Raw genomic sequence first — 22,483 nt, 5'->3', positions numbered from 1 at the left:
TGGCTTTTTGATGGTACACATTACAGAAAAGCAAATAGGGAGAGAAACAGAAACAAACAAAAACTAAGGGGAAACCAAGATGCCTAAGAAAAGAAAACAAAAGGGCTGGTTGAAATAAAATGAAATAGCATCTGTACTGAGACATACCACCACAATTTTGTATACTGCTGCATTAAGTCTGAGGTTCCAATCAGCAGTCAACTCCAAAGGGCCTCCAAGGAGGGTTGTAAACTACAGCATTATCCCCATGGCTGCTCAGGAAAGGAACACAGTCTCCATTCTGAAATTACTAAGTGCCCAGCCAGTTGTGAGACAATCTTAGGAAACAAGATGGTGACAGTGACACGTATTTATTGACGGATTCCTGCTCACAAGGACTTTGCAGTGAGAGCTGCATTGGCCATCCAGCACCTTAAGTACACCGAGATAAGATCACAGACCAGCACAATGAGACTGTGCTTACTCTATAAACTCTGATGAATCAGAAGAGCTTCAGAAGACAAAAATCTATTAAAATACTTCACAAAATCAGTTTGAGTTCTTATTTTATCTGAAACACTCTGTTAGAGTGAATAAAACTGAAAGGACTTTCCTTTCTCCAACTTTTTATTTCATAGGCAACATCACGATTTTTCAACAGTTTGGGTACACACATTCCATAGATGCTACCATTTTCATTCAGACCATCTTTTCACAACTTTCTGCTGACATCCATTTGGCCATTGCTGTAGCATGTAGGGCAAGAATTAACCATCAAGTAACTAAACCACTACCATGTCAACCAAGTAAACACACACAAACTGTCCAGGAGCTTACGCATTAAGTTGTAAAACTTACTAAGATGCTTTGTATTAATACCCAGTGTCTATCAAACAGTTTCACTGTATCTCACCAACCCATACACAGTGAAAAAATGCTACCTCTGTCTTTTGCCATAACTAGACTGTCCAGGCTGGATTGCAGTAGCTAAATGCTACTCCATTGTGTGGGCAAATAACAGAACCACTGGATGAAAAATACTTGTGTTTCAGCAGACAAGCATATGGAGAAATTGGAGTATCTCTTGTAAGATGGATACTGGCTGGTGTACAATTTTCACTCAAGATTAGACTAAAATGCTACTGCATTTTAATGAATTAGTGAAAATGAATTAGTGAACAGACTCTCAAGTAAAAGACAGAAGCGATACTGCATTTTCCAGTTTCTATCTGAGTTACAAACACCTGAATTAACAAATGTCATGCCACTGCTCCACAGCTCTGCTCTGCATTACAGATGAGTCAGTATCACTGAAATACATTTCATCAGTATTTCAGTAGTCTGCTGATGCACTGGCATGAGCTTAGGAAGAGAGCACATGAAGTACCTCCCTGCTGAGGAGCTATCTCATTAGCAACTTTAAGATGAAAATGTTATGGCTATGAATCACAATTAAAACAATGAAAACTTAATAGTAGCAAGAAAATTTGCCATAGACACTGGTTGGGATTAAGTGGTAAATGTGAAGTAGATATCTGAGTGCATGAATAAATGGAACAGGAGCTGGTAAAGCTCATTGTGGCACAAGGGTGGAAAAATAAGAGAAACATTGAAAAGTGAAGGAAGGAAAGATTTGTAGATGGAAAGGGTAACAGAAATAGAAGCAGAAGGGCATGGTCTGAGGAAAAGAGTGAAAAACCATGAAAAGTAGTTTTTTTCACCCCAGGTAAAGCAGTAATTATAATTACAGTGCAAATGAGACAGATATCAGAGACACAAGAGCCTAGCATGTATTAGAAGAACAGGACCCTTATTTAGGGTAATAAGCCAAAATATAACCAAAACCCCCAAACTCCACACTTAAAGGGGAAAGAAACAAACTCCCAAACCAATTATTAAATCTCTTAGGTTGTAAAATATTCTTCTTGAAAGTGTTCAAACTAGCCTAAACCCTAAAAGACTTCATGCTATATCTATGCTAGCAAGGAGAGGGTTAACCTGACCTCATGTTTTAATAACATGTTCTACTCCTCGGCACATCAGCATTAGAACCAGAGCATTCCAAAATTACAAAATTTCAATTTTGCCCACAGAAACATACAACACTTTCAAATGCCTGTAGCTCTAATGTCATACCAATGGAAAAGCATATTGTTGAACACAGGGTATAGCAGTGGTGCATCATTAAAGTCAGGACATGTAAACTAGTTTGAAAATACTTAGTATTTTTTGTCCTGAATTTTCTTCAGTCCCCTACAGAGTAATTCAAATGTGGTTCCTGCATAAGCAACTCAAGTGTCTGTGTGACTACAGCATCAATAAGCACGGAAGAGACAGAAGTGAGTAAGGATAGAAAAATAAAAAGAAGGAAAATAAGCCCCAGTGTCTAAATAGAAAGTTTTACTCACATAACTTTGTTTACTTCTGTCTTGTTGCACTGTATCAAATTAGCCATTACGTAGGTCAAGTAATTCAACATGATTTTTCTCTTATTTAAAGTGATTTGAGGAATTTGCACTTTAGAAAGTTCTTTAAAAGTGTAACTTTAATTACTACAAGCATCTTTTTATTGCTTAATTAGTAGCCATTATTAATACTAATCAGTGTCACAAATTGAGTCAAGAAAATGTCCAAAAAGCAATAGCTGGACAAGAAGGAAAAAAAAGACAAAGGAAAAATTATTTATAAATATTAAGCTTCACATAGACAGTACCTTGAATTCCTTTGTCTTATACAACAAACTAGACAGCAGCAAGAGGAAAAAGCTTCCCTTTTACTGCAGAAAGTAAAACTAAATTGGGGTTTAGTTATTAATTAGTTATTCATTTATTTATTTAGTTTATTTGTCAACCAAATTATCCTTCTTGTAGTTAAGAGTTTCTTACCACTTAAATAAACAAGTATCTACTAATTCTCTAATGTGTATAAAATCAGCCAAAAATCAGGAAATAAATATAGTAACAAAGGAATCAAATGGAGTGCAAGTTAAGAATACCAACAGTAAGAAATCTGACACTAAAATTGTGACAGATTTCAACAGAAACCTATGACAAAATACAATACACAGAACCAGAAAGAAAAGTACACATCAAAAACTGGAACAAATGAAGGCAAAAGAGAAGTTGCTTCTTTTAAATACGTGAAACAGGAGAAAATAGGATGATTCCTGAAGAACTTCAGGTTTTTTTCAAAATTAATACCAGGGATTATAATAAAGTTAATATTCCCTTTAGATTTAAAAATAATCTTTCAAGGGGAATTCAATGTATTCCCTTGAACAGAGGCAGCTAAAAGATGCGTGCTCTCAGCCTGGTTTGAGCGCCTGCTCCGAGGCAGGGGACACGTACAATTACAGCAGCTGACTCAAGTGATCTGGTCTGAAAACAGCCGACACACAAATATCCACTGAAGCACAAAGGACAAATGCTTTCACTTTTAAAATTTCTCTTTCCATTAAACTAAAAACACTGTTGTTTCTTTAATACTGTTTTTATCTTACACTACAAATATAGTGTATGCAATGCACATAGTGGAAAATCTATCAGGCAGTGTCAAAATGCAAGTGAAAATTAAGAGTTTCTTGCAATGGTCACAAAACAAAGTCCTTTTTCTAATGAACAAAGAGATGAACCACCAAACCAATCAACCTTCACTTGGGAAAAATACTTGATGTGGTCATGAAAAGCCTTGAGACTATGAAATAGCCTTTTTTCCTGTAACACAATTTCTGTCTATTGCAGCCAGCATAATTCTAAAGTTACTGCCAGTAGCCTTAGAATTTGGGGTCAGTAGTGTCACTATCCTTTAGAATGAAAATTATCCAGATCCAAATAAACAGAGTGCTAAATCTAGACTCATTTCAGGTAACAGGCTACAGGTACTGCCTTAGTTTACTCTCAGAACACACTAAATTCAGCTGTTGGTCTTAAATGCTTTCATTCCTTAAGTTCTGTGCAGTACTGAAGCCATGCAAAATGAAATGGAGCACAGGAAACAGACTGCACTTCCTGGTCATAGCAGATTGTTCCTATGAAGCTGTAACACAGAATTATTAAAAATTCAGAAACTTACATCAACCATCCCTACTTTCTATTGCAGGCTGGTGGTACATTCTATGGCAGCATAAACTTTAATAGAATTTCTAGGTGAATTTTATTTCTTATTGTCATAATAGTAAGGAGGAAAAAGAAAAGTGCTAGGGGACTTACTAGAAGCAGATTATGATCATATCTTCTATGATAAATCTACTAATACAAATACAATTGTGCAACAGATGATGACATTTCCTATTAGCAACAGCTGGAAAGGTCTTCTTGGCTCCTGATGTGGAGTTAAGGCAGGGGGAAATAATGAACTTCCCAATGCTTTTGTAAATAGGATTCTGATGAAGGACTAAAATTTTAAATTGGATTTCCTGACTTCTGAGTGCATGACAGTCTTTCCTTTTTGAGAGGGAAAAAAACCAAAACAACAAACCAGATGGATGTTACATACTACTACATTTCCTGATAATACACTATTACAAATTTTGCTTTTAAATTATGATTATAAATATAATTTTATACCTTTCCAAATTACCTCTTCAGAACAGTATCATTCATCCAGAAAACTACTATACGATAAAACCCCAAACCAACCAAACACCCCCAACCCAAAAAAAACACACCAAGAGAGAAATATTAGAGAGCTTTTCCCATGCTTACAAAATATGGAGACAAAATACATTCCATGCAATCTCTTGGGCTTCAGCTTTACAGTCAACGCAACATTCATTAGATCATTTTTTTCCTCGAGTGTTACAAGGAAAGCCAATTAAACATCAAAAGACTTCTGCTTGTCACGTCAAATTTACTACTTACTGGAACAGTGTGCCTTATTCATCAAATATGTGTTGACTTGGAAGTCATCATGAACCACATTCTTAACTAATTACAGCGACTGCTACAAAATACTGATTATTATTAAGAATAAGTAAGTTAAACTAAACGCACTAATTATCATAGGCTTCACTTGCCAAGAAACACCATTCTATCTATGAAAAACACACTGCACAATTAAAAGTTAAAAATAAAGCCTTTATTCTGCCCTTAATCATTGCTTCTCCACTGCTACCCAAGAGATAGGAAATGTTCTCCTGTAACAACCTCAGTCCTGTGCACTGCACTGGGTTCTGCAAACTACACAGCTTTGTTGCAAAGAACTCCTGCCAAGCGAAGGCTGCTCAGAGCTGTCCTACAAGGAATAACAACACCGTGTTGGAAATGTTATGTCAGACAGTGAACACAGCATGAGATTCCTCTCAGCATATGTATATTATAGATCATTATATATTATGTGGTTTGTTCTGCTTGTGGGATAATATCAACAGATGCCTGGGCTTCAACTTGGTGATGGAAGTGATAACTTATACTAACTTCTACAACTTGTAGCTGTCTATGTATTCTCCAACATTGTGTGGCTGAACAGATAGTTTACTTGTCTTAACTGAAATAAATTAATAAAATAGGTGAAAATCTATTTTCAGCACAGTTTCTAATCTCTGTCAACCACTGGTAATATTGCAGTCAGGTAGTCGGGGTTCATTTTTCTGAAAGAGCCAAAACCATCCAAGGCGGGTGTTTTAATCGGAATATTAAATGTATGGACATGAACACAGACATTAAATTACATAATTTTGTTCAGATTCTTTCATAATTTCATTGCAGTAATATAAAAGATTCAAAAGAGCTGCTTAATCCACTTTTTTAAAATTTAAAAATTATTTATACAGTAAACTCTTAGGACTTGGTGCCAGTTTATTAACTTCACTGGAATAAAAAGTGTTGCCATAAACACTAAGTCAACAAATAAAAACCTTCATGATCTAGCAACCAGGTAGCAAAATAAATCCTTTAAAAACTATCAAACGACGCTAAAAACAAAATTAGATATAAATTCAAGTTTTAGACTGTGGTCAATTGAGGTCTAGACAAAACCCTATGTTTGTTCACTGCCTAGTCTCCAGTCTGCTCCAAGTTTGAAAAGGTAATTGAACTCAGTCTATAATTACTGGATTAGATACAGATGGGCTCTGTACATTTCAGGGGAGGAAAGAACTGTTTTGATTCATTTTATGATTGCCTGTAAGGTCAGACTTTTCAAAATGTACTTTCATCTGTTAAATAGTTTCTCAAAGTCCCAGGGGGACATCTTCAATAACTGATGTTTTAAGCAATTTGAGTCTATCAGATCAAGTCTTTGAATGTAATATGCTGTCCATTTTCTAGAATTATAAATGTGCATGTAGGTTAATTGCTACAACTCAGAGAGAGTTTCAAAACTACATTTTTTCAGAAAATTGCTACTTTTACCCAACAACTGTTATGCATAAATATTTTCAGAATTATTTTGGTTTAGGATACAGCATATCTTTGGAAATACAAATAAGTGACACAAATTAGAAATGTCCTTTCTCATAATGCCTTCCCATTTGGGGAATGCTCTCACAGGACCCAAGTGAACAATATTTGAATAGTCTCAACTGAATTAGTTCACATCTTGCAAAACAAAAAAAAAGTGAAATACGCCTAAATAAAAAATACTTACGAACACTTGAGGGAACTTCTTTTTCTATAATCTCTTATTTGAGCCTTTATCCTCACTCTTAGTCAAAATAAAATGTGGAACAAACAATGAGCAAGCATTAAACTTTCACTCAGCTAAGATTTTTTTGCACAGTATTTTCTTCAATTAAATCAACCATAACTCTGCAGCCTGTTTCAGTACAACCAGGATTTCATCTTGCATCATTCAAAGTCTTGCTTAGTTAACAGTTCAAATACTCTGCAAAGGGAATCCAGTTTTGCTCTCAGTTAGGGACTCTCAAAGCTACTGTAATAGCAATTTAAAGCAGAAAACACACCATGCAATCAGAAGGCCATATAATAGTCCAGTTCATAGTCATAAAAGAGGTAGGAAACTTAATTCCAAACAACTTACTATTCAAGAGTTTCAGTTCCTTTGTACTGCAACAATCCTCTTCCTTATAAAATTCCATTAAGAATTTTTTTTTGGTTGTTGTTTTTTTTGTTGTTGTTTTTTTGTTAAAACATACATTTGTGTTTAATCAACAACAATATCTCACTGGCAGCAGTCTCAGTCCAACAAGTTATCTTTGTAGGATCTATATCTACACATCTATAGAGTTGCTCTGCCAGAGCCCTGCTTTTCAAGCACCAGCAACAAGGATAATTGGAACTATGTTAATATAATCTCTGTCTCCAAGTGGACTAATGAAAAAGCAAGTTCTCTCATGTAATTTCCATGATGAATATTTTATTCATATTATTTCAAAGTCGTCCACAAGAGGGACAAAACCTGAAGGTAGAACCAAGAATCACAAAGCCCCAGCAGAAAGACATGTTCTAATAAACAAATTATTTGTAGACAGACAGAAGATCCTGTCCATCATCACCAGTTGCACAGAATTCCCACCACAACTTACAAATCTCACCAACAAAAGAAACTTCTGCTCCATTTTAAGAACTGATTGATACAAATCAGTTTGTTCAAGACAGTTCAATCCATAAATGCCTGCAAGAAGACTATGGGTTTCTGCAATAGTAGCTCTTTTTTAAATATAAGAGCATCGGCAGCAACCACGTGCAAGCAAATAAAAGTTGTCTTTGAAACAAGCATGCAATTTTACTCAAAAGATAAAAATCCATTAATATTTGCATTATCTTCTTCCCCCACACCTCTAATAGATGCTTTTAAATGCATTTCTTTAAAATTGAAATAATACTCCTATACAGAATTTGCATTAGGTGCTTATGCTTAATCCAGTGAAAAGTCTCAACCTTTACTTAAGAGCTATATGGAAAAGGCTTCTTTTCCCTCATTGTAAGCAACAAAAGGTTTCCTTCAAAAAAAACCACATGCCTTATTTTCCCTAAAAAATGAAACTGTAAGTATTTCAAGTGTGTTGTGAGAACACACAAACTATTTCTGAAAGTAACGTAATTTTTTAGACAATAAATTGTGAAGAAATGGTCAAGTAAGTGAACCAGGCAAGCCAGAGCACCACACATTCTGTATGCTGTAACACGGCAGAAAATAAATACAATATAAGAAGTTATACTAGGTCATGTTTTAGACCAGCTAATCAGCATTTGATATTTTTTTCTTTTTCTGCTTCACATTTTCACTATCTGTAATAAGTAATTTCCTATATTTGCTGTACAGTTCTTTACATCATATTCAAACCCATAAGAAACAGTACCTGAGCTTTTGCAATTATTTCCCATCTATACTTTAATGGATTCCACAATGAGCTAAAAATTGTGGGAACTGAAAGCAACATCATTATGAAAATTAAAGTGTACTCTTACAAGCTAGTCTCATTCATATTATGTTGTATCATTGTGTCTTTATACAATCATTAAAAAAAAAGAAAGATATCCTATTCATGTATATTAAACAGATTCAGTATGCAGACTATGGTGATGTGGCACTATATAATCAACAATCACCTCACATTGATTCCTTTGGTCCTTATATATGTGTATATAATTTAACCATCTTTGTACATCATTCATACCCTGAAATCTGTGGGGAACAAATCTGACAATAATAAAAAATAAAATTAAAAAGTGGTTGCTTACTTCACAGCCACGAACTTCTGTGGTAGATTAAGCACCCTGTGAAGTCAAATACAGCTATTTTATTTTAGAAATACTCTAGCATGTTTCCTGTAAGTTCATTTATTATTAAAAATGAAGAGAGAACATTCATACATTTGCACAGTCCAAGGTCAGACTGATCAGAGTCACAGGTCACTGGAGCAGTAGTCTGGGATCTGGAAAGCCAGTATCCAATTCCTTGCCTTGGTATGAAGCAGTGTCCCATATGTAAAAAGGAATTCCAGAGCCATCTCTATGCATTAACTGCTGCATTACTTGTTCAGTACCATCTGTATTTTGAAATACATGCACTTGACTTAAGAGATTCCAAGTGATGCAGAATTTACCAAATCAAGGATCAGCTGAATCACACCTCAAATAACTTACACCACTGCATCTTATTTTGCTGTTCATAGGATCCATGAAGAAATCAGAGACTTTTTTACTTATGATCATGAGTCATAACAAAATAAAGCTAAGGGATTTCTCACTACAAGGTAGATTTTTCAGACTTTAGATAATTTTTGTAGTTCTTCCTATTTTAAAAAAACCCAAAACCCAACAAAACAATATCCCACCACTACCACACTTCTGGAAAAGGTTGTTATCAGAACAAGACACAAGATTCTGTCATTTTAATAGTGCTATACACTTTCCCTTTAACTGGTAATTCCCTTTATGTTTCATTAAATATACATCCTATAAAAACTTGAGTTCCATTATTTTGGTATTGGCTTCTATGTGCAATATTTACTGAGAGCCAAAAAGGCCAAATTATGCCCTACCACACCCACAACCAGAACCAATAAATGCCAACCTTACACATGCCAAGGTAATATCACACCCAACAGATACATATATGCATTTCATATATGTACATTTGCATATATGTAATAATTTTTCTATATAGTTGAATGAGGAATGCCTCAATTTAAGCCTACACAAAGGAACATTTTCCCTCGAATATCACGGCAGAAACTGCAAGCTGGCATCACACTGTCCAGCTGAACAGATCCAAAGAAAATAACATATAACAAAGACAACTGAAGAAAGCAGAATTTAAAATTAATCAAAAATTTGTAACTGTCACTTGAAAACTAGTATGCAACAAGGTTCTGAAAGAAGAATATTCCAAGAACACACACATCTGTTTAATATTACAAGCAAACTGTCAACATCCTAAGTGAAGATTTAATTTAATATTTTTTCTTTCTTGATGTTTTACCTTTAGTCAATTCCTTGTGAGAGTATCAGCTTTCTGTAAGAAACTGTTAGATATAAAGAAATGTTATTGTAGTATGTTTATAAAATCATAGTTCGAGAACTTTTTATTTTTGTAAGGCCTGACCACAACTTAATTATCTGCAGGACATTCCAAGCTCACAATTGCAAGCTCCAGTTCCCAAGCAATTTTAAACAGTATCTACTGTACAGGACATACAGCACTGCAAATACCACAACATGGTAGTGTTTCAAGAAGTCACCATTAGAGCCTTTAGACATGGTTTTTATTTTCAATAAATATGTTTCTCTACTAATCATTAAATGGTTTTCATCACCACTTCGTGTTTGTCTTTCACTCCTGCTTGCTAGCAGTGCTTATTTTAACATAAGTGAATTAGTCATAAAAAGGCCGATACAATGTATAATATGTGTATGTTACACACAGAGCATCCTAAGAGCAGTATGTTCTTCCACAGCTCACACATAATCTTTCTTTAACAGGAAAGAACTAGAGTGAAAGCTAGAAAAAAAACTTGCTAAATTGGAGATCAGGGAAAAGTGGACCACTAGCTCAGCCAAAAGCTCTCAAAGGAAGGCTAGAAATTTTAAGAGAGAAATCTCGGAAGTCCTGGGAATTCAAGTTTGTTTTTCAAAACATCCAGGTCCTGAAAATGGTCAAGAAAAAAAAAATCCATCATGCAATTACATCCAGATTTTACCCATCAGTCTGAAAACCAGCAGATGACACAAGGCTTTTATAACTACTGAGATCCCCAAGAGTCTGTTTTCCTCCCGAAAACACCAAAGACCTTGGTTTCAACTCATTACTGACCAACTCCTCTGTTTTCCTATCCTTTTAATCAACTCTCCCCTTTTCTGGAGGCTGCTGACTCTGGCTGCTCTGCACCCACAGAGCCAGTGAGCAGCCCCCAGCGCACTCATGGTGGGCTCCAGTACAACCTGATGTTCCCTTCCCACCTCCTCTTTCACCTGACACGCCTTGGGTGTGTGCTTTATTCCAGGAATCACCACAAATCCTGCAGCAAGATTATTTCCGGTCTTCTAAATACAGTGACATTCTACTTTCACCTTGACTAAACACTGGAGGACTTACGGTTTTTACCATAAGAAAAATTTTAAAATTCACGGAATGACCTTATTAGAATTATAGCTATTCTAGTTAGAATATTAGAATAATACTTCATATTAGAGGGCAAATAAATTTAGTAGAAAACCAAGGCCCCTTCTCTTATTTGCCACCATTAACCAACAAAACATTTGAGAGCTTATGGATATGCCCACAGAACCTCCACCAACATTCACTAGAAACCCACTTCACTCTTCCTACCCAACTGAATAATTGGAGAGGTGGGAAACACCAGTCAGTTGCATCTACAGAAATTTCTCAACAGAAATGAAATATTCAATTTAGAATCTGTGAGATTTCATCCACATTCAAAACTGCTTAAAAGTCCACAAAAAAAAACCAACCTAAAAACTACCCAGTGTGAAATGACAAGCAATCCATTAACAGTGGAAAATCAAAGAGTGAAAGGAAGTTGGATTACATTTAATTGTATCTGGTTTTCATTTTGTTTGCTTTTCAAACACTGGACAATACCTGCAGAAACAGAATAGATGCAAATTTGAGTCAATGCAGCACATGCACTTTTCCACAGGTCTCACCAGCCTCCATCAAAAGAGAAGACAGAGTCAGAATGAAAGGGTAAAAAGGAACAACAAACACCTGAACACTACAAAATGTGCTTTTTTTGCCAGACAGAAAGTTTTGACACACCACCCTGAAGTCAGGAAACTCACATTTTCAAAAATGTACCCATCATTTAACTTTCTATGCAATTATACCACAGTGTAATATTTTCAACACTAAAGAACATTTTCCTCAAATTACTGGAAATGATTCATACCTCCCATTTTCACCCTTTAATTGCTCTTACTGCTGAAGCTATCATGCCAGGTTTTAATATTTGTCAGTTTGAAAAATATTTTCAAGTATAGAGGACTGAAGTTTCAAAGCATATAATTACATAATCTTTCACAGAAAGATTGTATCCTTTTGTCTACGGTGAAACACACAAAAACTTAATCGACTCATTACCAGAAAATCACAAGCTATCAGCTCAACATTACAGCAAAAACAAAACCTGATGACCAAATTGAGCCTCAATTAGCAAAAACACAAGTGTGAGTCCAAGAACATCCCTCTCTACCAAAATGAAGAAGCAGGATACACCATGAACACAGAAAGAACTGCAGGATGCTGGGAAGAGTCACAGCTAAGACCTTCTCTGGGCTGCTATCCACCAAACTTGTTCTATTTTCAAAAAAGCAGAGGAGGAGAATAATCAGACACCTTAAAGTTACCAACTTTCAAGGAAATAAGCTTTATTTTGGCCTCAGTATTAATAGCTGGAAAAATAAACCCCACAGTTACATCTCTTAACAAATCACACTGATATTCTTTTGAGTTTGCCTTTTATGTTCATTTCTGTCCCAAACAAGAGATTATATTTCAAAATACATAAATATAGAGCTCAAAGCTTGTAGCAATGGCAGTGCACCAAAGTACTCAAAATAATGAGCTGTTCTTGCTTCAAAATCTTTGATAAAGAACTCAAGATAAATAGCAAAAAGTATAAACACACCAGTTAAAATTCACTAACCTTAAAATATTAAGTTCCATCTTTTTTCTCCCTTCTTCCATTTTCCTTTTTCTCTTCCCTATTTAGATGAACTATATCACAACCTCATATAATTTCCTGATATTCTTTTTTTTTCACTTGTATTTCTACCTCTAATGTTAGACTGTCTTTTCTACAACCTTGATCATTCCATTTTCTTCCAGCTAGGCCTGCACACTTTCTATTGTCTCTCTTTTCCACTGTGTCTCTCCAGCTTTTCAGACACTTCAAGGCCCATCACCTTGCCCCTAGCCCATCTTTCTCCTTCAGAGGTTACACAAATGTGAGCTATGTTTAAGAAAAGAAGGAGGCCACCTATGATAAACCTCGGCTTTCTTCTACTTCCACATACTCTACAAATTTCCACAAACATTATCCTTATTCGTGGCAGGATGAAAAAGCAAGAACTTGCAAAAGCTGTCAGCTTAATGGAAGACCACAGCCAGGAAAGTGTTCAAAGTTAGCAGCTGCAGGATCTAACAATTCCTCCAACTCCAAGCCAGGAAAGAACCTCTCACAAGCATCCTGGAAGGAGGTGAGGTGAGGACGAAGACAACATCCTCAAATGGGAACTGCAGGGTTAGATACTTCTGGACTCCTCAGCACCACATGAGGTCCAGTTAGTCAAAACAAAATTAAGAGGCAACTAAGGAAAGTTGTCTCTCAAGCCAACTTTCAATCCTGCTGTTCTGTTAAATTCAGAAAATAATTCCCATGGAGTTGAGAATGTACTTTAAAACAAACAAACAAAGCAAGGGGAAACAATGATGGACATTTGCACAGACATTTCCCAAAATGCAGGAGTTCATAACTTTTCCCCAAGGCCAACCAATACCCTCCTCACTGTTTCTGAAGTGATTTTTGCTAAAACCAGAAGCATCACATGGGGAACATTAGTGATTTGGCATTCAGTCCTAATGTACTGAACAAGGTCAGCATTTCATTCTTCTCCAAGTTGGATTTTTTTTCAATCTTTATGCTGCTATTTCTTTAACTAGCTTTTTAGATGTTTCTCATCTACTAATTAAAATTATCGTCTTTTCCTTCCATCTCTCAGACTAAATTTCTCTAACAAGGATGAAGGAAATGAGAAGCAAAACCAATAAATGCTCATAATAAAAAACTAACATTAACTGTAATTTGCACAGGGGAAGAGATAAATCTGAGGTATTAGACAGCAGTACTCTGTAACTCCCTATTTGAAAAAATACAATTTAAAACTATATTTTCTGCCTACAACACGGGAGAGGAAAACCCACGTGTATGTAAATGAGTACAAAATACAACATCATAGATGAACTTTGGGGGGAAGAGTGACCGTTCATAACTGTTCATGGGAGAAGTCAGAATTAATCCTAATGACCTCAGCAATGGGCCCAATTTAATAGAACTTCCCTCTCATTAAAAGTTAAGTGAACTGAAATATCACTCACTGTCCAAAATTTGGCACAGTCATTCATTTCTAATAAAGACTCTAATTTGGCTACACCACAAACAGTATATATTTCCCCTGCATTCAAATATTTTCTCATGGGAGTTATTCTTATGTAATCAGTAGAGTCAAAAAATTGTATTAAATAACCTTATTAAATCAGGTTATAATTTTTTAGTTGGAGTATAAAACCAAAACCATTAAAGCACACAACTTTAACCATTTTTGGCTGTTTCCCTCATAGCACTGGTAAGTATCAGCTATTCAATTACAAGAGAAGCAGTTCACTACATGACCATGCAGTCTTTGGTGCTCTGCCTGTGTTTGCCCACAATGGTACCACTCTTGGATATGAAAGTTTTAAGGATTAAGTCCCTTTCAGTTCTGTTTTAGCCCTGGAGAATACATGTCCCATCCTGTAAAAGTTAATACAACAAAGTGACTATTTCATTATTTTGGATATTTCCCAGTCTTCTGTAAAGCTCATATATAACCTGACTGTTCTGGAGTCATCAACCTGAACTTGACCCAGAACCAGCATCACAACAATAACTGCGTATGCCAATAAAACATCGAATGTTTGGCATTTTTATTTTTCTATACGTTTTACTTTTAGAACAAGGATGGTTTCACTCCCTGCAAGAGCACATTGGTGCCAATCATTGAAGTTATGATATATCTGAAATCAGTAGACAGTGGAAAAGCCTGTAGTTCTCCAGGCCTGCAAGTCAATTTTTTTCTTATCATATTAGAATTGTAATAAGCACTAGGAATCCTCTGTTTGAAATCTAGATCTTCAGATTTCATCTATCTTCTAATCTAATCTACATCTAATATTTTTCAAACTTTTTATTTGTAAACATCTAGAAATTTTCCAGTGAGGGTCCTGTCTTTCTTGTCTTTCTCTATTAGCACTGCATACATTACACAATTTCAGTGGCTGGATTTTATTCTTGGTACCTCTTCAAACAATCCTGAACACTCTGAAAGGGATCAGAAAGTATGTATGTTTAAAAACATCCCCTTTTAGTTGTGCTAGGTCAACAATTAACATGATGCTATTCAAGGGGGTCCTCCATAGTCAGTTTGGGGGACCAGCTCCTGGTTTGGGCATTCCCTGTGCCTTTTTTAGGCTTTATTTAATGTGGTGACAGTGGCAATGAATAAACTGTAACACCAGATACAAACACTCCTACCCTTTTTCTGTCCTAGGGGAATGCTCTAAATACCAATCTGTATTTATTTGCATTTGTAATACAAAGATGTGCAGGAATTTCTCAAATCTGGCACCTAGGACAAAACGCCACCTGTCCATCTCTTCTCCCAGCACTGCTATTTTAAATTATCCCTTAGGCTGCATTCCAAACAATGAAATAAGTTGGACTTTCACAGGTATGCATGAAAAGCTGTTTTACACAGAGTATGTAAAATTATAAAATAAAATTATAAAGTCACCACTGCCCTATGTGTAGCCAAAGCAATGTACTACAAAAGTCAAGTGGCCTTGTAGTTAAAAGGTTTGCTTAAAATTTATATTCAATGTCATTTGTTCTGGCTCTCACAAGAACTAGTTTTGGAGACAAGCTTTATGTGGAGATTTTTCCTCCTCATTACACATTTGTACAGAGCAGCTGAACATATTTTTTGTGTGAATATTGGCCTATTGTACCAATCTTTTTTTTTTTTTTTTTTTTTTTTTTTTTTTTTTTTTTTTTTGAAGAATCAGTTAATCATCCTACAGGATCCATACACAGAACTTATATGAATAACAGATGTTGCAGCCCCATGAATCTGGCATCCTTATGTGTTCAACAGCTTCAAATAGGGATATTTGATCATTCTGAAATTTTGCATTTAAAGATTTAGAAGTAATTAACCTTTCAAATTTTCCATTCTCAAGGATATTTCTTCAGATATGCCTGATATTGTTTTTGAATAATTCATGCTCCAACTCTTCCGTTTTTAGCTTTTCACAAAACCTTAAAGACAATTTCCCAAAACAAAACAGATTTTATTCATGACTGCAATTAAATACATCATTAAATTCTGCCTTACCATTAATTTATATTTACTTCTGTTTACAGGCTGTATCAACCTTGATTCCATTTCTCCATCACATATGGAACAGTCAGCAATCATAAAAAGTTCTTGTTCCTTCAATATTTTCAAATGTCTAAGCATATCTGACAGATGATATTCCCAATTGCTCATACTCACCATAAAAAAGTAAAAGGGGAGGTCTAAAAGAGTCAGATTTCCTAATATTGTCCTAAAACAGAAGCTCGAATACCAAATACTTTGCAAAACCGACAATCTTTTAAAACATCCAAAACAATAGATTTAAGGCACTGTAAAGCTGTGAACCAGTGTCACACAAACTGGGGCTCTGAACTGCTTATGTTTGTCACTGAGTACTTACTGCAAGCCCATTGTTTTTTACTTAAATACTTCTGCTCTAATCTTCAAAATTTTCAATCATTTAGCTTCATCTCAAACCTGACACCACACCAAGGAACAAATGTATTGGATTTGTGTGGCAAGGCTTTGGTAGTGGGGGCCTACAGGGGTGGTTTCTGTGAGAAGCTGCCACAATCTTCCCCCATGTCCAGCAGAGCCAATGCCAGCTGGCTCCAGGACAGACAGGACAGGCCACTGGCCAAGGATGAGCCCAGCAGCAACACTGGCTGTGCCTCTGGAATAACAGAGTTAACAAAGAGGTGAAGTGTTACTGCCCAGCAGTAACTGCATCAGGAGAGAGGAATGAGAAGATGTGAGAGAACAGCCCTGCAGACATGAAGGTCAGTGCAGAAGGGGCAGGAGGTGCTCCAGGTGCCAGAGCAGAGGTTCCCCTGCAGCCCCTGGTGCAGCCCATGGTGAGGCAGCTGTGCCCCTGCAGCCCATGGAGACTCCACGGTGGAGCAGCTGGATGCCCACAGGCAGCTGTGACCCCATGGGAGCTCACACAGTCTCCTGGCAGGACCTGTGGAGAGAGAAGCCCACACTGCAGCAGTTTTGCTGGCAGGACCCCAGGAGCAATCCACATTGGAGCAGCTCACAGAGGACTGTGTCCTGTGGAAGGGACCCCCCCTCTGGATCAGGGGAGCAGTGGGAGAAGTCCTCCCTTTGGAGGAAGGAGCAGCAGAGACAATGTGTGAGGAATCTCAGCCTCCAATACCTTGTCCCCCTGTGTCACTGGTAGGAAGGAAGTAGAGAACTGGGAGTGAAGTTCAGCTTGGGGAGATGGGAGGAGTAGGGGAAAATGTTTTTAGTATTTTGGTTTACTTCTCATTATCCTCCTCTGATTTGATTGGTAATAAATTAAACTCATTTACCCCAATTCAAGTCAGTCTTGCCCATGACCCAGTTGCTGAGAGATCCCTCCCTGTCCTCACCTTGACCCATAAGCCTTTCATTCTATTTCCTCTCCCCTGCCCAGATGAGGAGGGAAGTGATAGAGCAGCTTTGGTGGATACCTGGCATCCAGTCAGGACTAAACTACATAAGCCTATATAAAAGTATGAAGAAATGCAAACTTTAATGTCCCTGGATAGTGCATTTTAAATAACCATGTCACTGTAAAGTCTAAGAGAAAAAAAAAAGTTTCGTTTTCATTCACTAAAAAGCACTAACATACACATAACAAATTCTAAGTCTTTTATAAACTGCAAGTAATGGAAAGTCTGTCTCTGTAACTGTAGCTTTCCTGTAGCTACAGGATTCTGCTCATCTTTAAAATAATTTCTCACCTGGTCCTAGTCAATATACAGCTGATGAAGAGATTGAGAGGTGCCAAAAATATTCAACATAAAAAAGCATAAGTCACATTACATATCAGACAACCCAATGGTTGCACAATGGCAGCTGACAGACCAAAAAAACTCCAAATCAAATAAACAGTCAATGCCAGGGCAAAGAAAATCTTTTCAACAGCTCAGAGCTGTAACATTCATCTTCGATTTATATGAATGGAACAGTTTTATCACAGTTTAACAACATCACCAACAACACCTGTCTCTGTGATTAATACATGGTTGTAGACAAGCTCATAACATCCCTGTGTTAAGAACTTAAATCTCAAATACAAAAACCTTCATCAGCTCACCAGAAACTGCAGTGACACAATATACCTGAGCATAAAATAGCCAGCTTCAAAAAAATACAAATTAATACAGAATGCTGAAATATTTTCTTGTGATTAACACAAAACACCAAGAGCACACATCTCTAAACCAGCTTCCCCACACAATATTGATTCAAGTCAAAACTCTTATACTCTCCATTCTCTGTGCCTCCTTCAATCCTCAATCCTCCTTCACAAAAATCATGTTAATTTTGAAAGCATAAAATAGGAATTTATAACTTTATCTCCCAGGTGCAATGAACCTCTACTGTAAATACACAAGCTGTGCAGGATAACTGGTTACAATTTTGTCATCTTCTTCTCCAAACAGTAAGCACCTTCAATCTTCCCTCTTAAACATCACTTAGAGACTGTATACAAATAAGTCAAAACCCAAAAAAGTCTCTACAGTCCTCAGATCCTACACCAAAACTCACAGTCCTTCAGGGGCAGAAAGGAGAGAGAGAATATTCAATATATGATAGTTTTATATTGCTTAATACAGATCAGCAAAGTGTTCAAGCACAATACGTGAGATAAAACCTCTGTGGCGCCCGCCCAGTCCCCACACTCCTGCTGTGCTGCAGCTGTGAGCAACTGGCGGCTACTCCTGGAGCTTGGAGCACAAGAGCATCAGCACAGCTGTACCTGCAAGATGCTATACAAACCCACAAAGAACATAATGTTGAAAGGAGTAGTAGTTCTCTGTGTAGACTCTGTTATTTCACTATTTCCATATCTGCCTGTCAGATGGAGAACCTGCACTAAGGATTTTGGGCTTCTCTAGTTTGGAGAAAAGGAGGCTGAGGAGCAACCTCATTACTCTACATTTTCCTGAGGAAGGGACATGAAGAAGGAAGTGCCAATCTTTTTACTCTTGTATCCAGGAACAGGATGACTGGGAATGGTTCAAAGCTGTGCCAGGGGAGGCTTAGACTGGACAATAACAAGCATTTTATAATGAGTGGGTGGTCAAACACCAGAAGAGGCTTCCCAGAGAGGTGGTTGGTGCCCAAGGCCTGTCAGCGTTCAAGGGGCATTTGGATGATGTCCTTAATAACTTGCTTTAACTTTTGCTCAGCCCTGAAGGAGTCAGGCAATTTGAGTAGATGATAGTTGCAGGTGCTTTCCAACTGAAATATTCTATTCTGCAACCAAGTAAGGCATAAAGAAAAAGTGGTGACTAAGTGTAGCTTATTCAGGGTCTTCACTATTATCCTATATGGATTCTGACCAGTGTCGTTCATTAAAACTTCTACAGACAACACTAGTTGTCTGATATCCTCCTCAGATTAAAAAATAAACAAAAAACCTGTTCAGTGGCAAGAATTCACTAGCTTAAAAAAAATACATTAAAGAATTAATGCATCTGTCAAAATATTACAATACCAAGCCAAGGTGCATAGTCTTGGCTGAAGGAGTTAAACTTTTAATCAAAAGACTACAACAAAGTATTTGGAACAGGGTTTGACACATACATAAACTGAACTGCATTTGGCTGAAACAAACAGGTAAAAACATCATTTATTTTACTATAAAGCTTCTCCCAGCTGCCATTTCAATGTTTTATTCACACATTAAAATGATGCTCTGTGGTCTGGTGGGCTGTTGGCTCACTGTGGCAAAGGTACAGGAGTTACAGAGCAAGGCCAGTCCACCTCACTCCTTCTCACTGACCAGCTGTCAAGAGGCCCCACGTGTCCACACAGCAACACTTATCGGCTTTTGCTTCTTCTCCAAAATCATTGTTTGTATAGGTACCATTAATTAAAGCCACTGTCCCCCTCAGATGGTTCAGCTCACCCGCACTGGCATTAGCTGCTTACTTCCCCTGATGCTCTTACAAACTAAACAAGACACTTTTTTTGTCCACGCCTTTGTCCTTCTTTCTGTTGTCTGGACAGTGCACTGAGGAAACTCAGAAAGGGTGAGGAGTTCAGTGAGAAAACTGGGATCATCAGGAAACAGCAGCTGTGAACAGGGGGGAGGCAAAGAACCAGGGAAGGGAAAAAAGGATGTGGCTATAGCATGTTATCACTGCACAGGACTACAGCAGGGCAAGGAGAGGATGGAGGTGAGGGTAGGCTTGAGTATGAACAGAACTTTGGAAAAGAAAACCAAAACTTAGGAAGAGGCAAAAGCAAAGAAGCCCTGGTAGTAAGAAGGTAAGGGGGAGCAAAGACTAGAAGGAGGAAGAGGTTGGCATGAACCTAGTCTGAGACTGTAAATGATTTGAAATACAGACACGGAGGAATCGAAATTCAGACAGAGATAACACTGGTGGCAATGGGGCAAAAGGCTTGTTCAGAGGGAACAAACAAATCTGTGGCTGTAAGAGCATCTAGAATGGAACCTAAAAACCTCAGACTTCCTTGTGCTTCCCTTGCTACTATAAAACACTTGCATATTCCTCATTTAGTCTCAAGCTTGCATATCCATTCTGCAAGTCTGTCTCCTCAGAGTTCCTCTCAGTTTTTCAAAATACAGTCCACTGCTTTATCAAAGATATTTTATTCCAGCCCTGCCTTTGGCTCAGTATGGAGGAAAACAATATGCAACAGAACTGTTTTTACAGAACGACTATGGACTGAGCACTGCTGTTAATGACGATCAGCTTTCAACTCTGCAATTCCTTAACTTTTCAGTGCTTGTCCTAAAACGTTCCGATTACCCTTGTACATGTAATCTGCCTAGGGCTGGCACTGAACTGCCACACGGTGTGACGGCGGAAGCAAGCACGCCAGGAGCAGCACTGCGAGCGCTGACGAACGCGTGTGCTATGGCAGCGCTGTTACGTGGCAGGCGGCAGCAGAAAACAGCCGTGCGCACGCAGGCACGGCCCGGAGGGGCGGCGGACACACGGACACGGCCGCGGCCCGGAGGGGCAGGAGGAGCCCCCGGGAGAGGCCGCGGGGATCGCGGGGACAGGCGGGCTCGGAGCCGGCCCCGGCAGCGCCCAGCCCCGGCTCTCACGCCGCGCTCCCAGCCCACACCCGTGTGGGAAAGCGCTGCCCCGGGGCTCTCTGCGGGCGACTCCGGGCCCCGCTCGCCCTCCCCGGGGACGCTCCGAGGCGGCGGAGAGGGGCGGGCTGCCCGCCCGGGCGGAGCCGCTGCCGGCGGCCCCGGCCGCCCCTCGCCCTCCCCCCGGGGCCGCACTCACCACCTCCCGCGCCCTGCTGGTGAAGTCGGTTTTAGAGCGGGCGGTGCCCCGCTTGAGCAGCTCGTCCCTGGCGCTGTCCCCCGCCGCCGCCACCCCCAGCGCCTTGTTGCGGGTCTTCACGGTCTTGACGCTGGCCTTGAAGAGCAGGGTGATGTCCACCGCCATGGCGGCCGCCGGTGCCGCCGCGCGCCCTTCCCCGCGCAACACGGCCCCGCGCGGCGCGTTCCGGGTGCGCGGCGGGGCCGGAGGGGCGGGGGCGGCGGGGGAGCCGCGCCCGGGCCGGGAGCGGGGACGGGAGCGGGGCCGGCCCGGGACTGCCCGAACGTGGGGCCGCGCTGTGTAAACGCTGTGCGGAAAACAGAGCGTGATATGTGTTCTGTTACGCCCCCCCCCCCCCCCGCCAGAGAGTCCTGCCGGGTGTCCCCAAGCGGTGCTGGTGCACGGCAGGTTAATTAGAGTTGATTAATACATATTTACAGATCTACACTGCGCCGGTGGGAGGCTCCCCTACGAAATGCCCTCAGGTGTGACCGGGCACTGATCTCCGTGGTGGCGGGGACAGGACCCGAGGGAGCGGCCTGAAGTTGTGTCAGGGAGGTTTGGGTGGGATATTAGGGAAAGGTTCTTACCCACAGAGTGTGTGGGCTCTGGCACAGGGGCCCCAGGGGAGCAGGCGCAGCACAGCCTGGCAGAGCTCAGGAGGAGCTTGGACACTGCTCTCAGCTGTGGCTCCTGGGGGTGTCCTGTGCGGGACCAGGAGCTGACCCGACGATCCTTGTGGGTCCCCTCCAACACAAAATATTCTGTGTGTCTGTGATTCCCTGTATGTCCCATGACCACACATCCCTGTGCAGGCAGAGCAGCCTTGTCACACCTGGAGCCTGCAGCGATGGATTCCTCTCCTGAAGGGAAGGCCGAGTTCCCAGGTCCCCGATCTGCTGCCACCTGCCCTGGCACAGTGTCACATCGGTACCTGCAAGTTGTAGCGCAGTGTTTGTAATCTGATTGCAGAATAAATTGTGTTAAATAACCTTTGTTATCGAGGCAACTTTATTATCCTGTTCTGTGCAGTGGCCTAGCTACTGAGATTGCATGGCACAGAGGGGAATAACTCGTGGTGGTGTTTATATAAATATGCTTATGCATAGGGATGTGCCTTCCAGTGCTCTGGGATCCAGCAGACACCGTGTAGTTTTCAGCTGTCCT

The 22,483-nt window shown here is 39.3% G+C and overlaps 1 protein-coding gene across 1 annotated transcript in view; it reads right to left on the bottom strand.

The window, feature by feature from the left end:
• STX18 (syntaxin 18) overlaps nucleotides 1–21,457 on the bottom strand; it is a 59,935-nt gene extending 38,478 nt beyond the window's left edge. Inside the window, exon 1 of the mRNA XM_083861811.1 lies at nucleotides 21,278–21,457. Within this exon, the coding sequence (XP_083717937.1) occupies nucleotides 21,278–21,442 (165 nt within the window). The 5' untranslated portion in view covers nucleotides 21,443–21,457. The remainder of the gene's footprint in view (nucleotides 1–21,277) is intronic.
• Nucleotides 21,458–22,483: the final 1,026 nt, after the last annotated feature.

This window comes from Zosterops lateralis (genome assembly GCF_965231275.1).
Source record: "Zosterops lateralis genome assembly, chromosome: 5".
Lineage (NCBI taxonomy): Eukaryota > Metazoa > Chordata > Aves > Passeriformes > Zosteropidae > Zosterops > Zosterops lateralis.
Note: the sequence above shows the minus strand (reverse complement) of the source record. Positions and strands in the feature narration are given on the sequence as shown.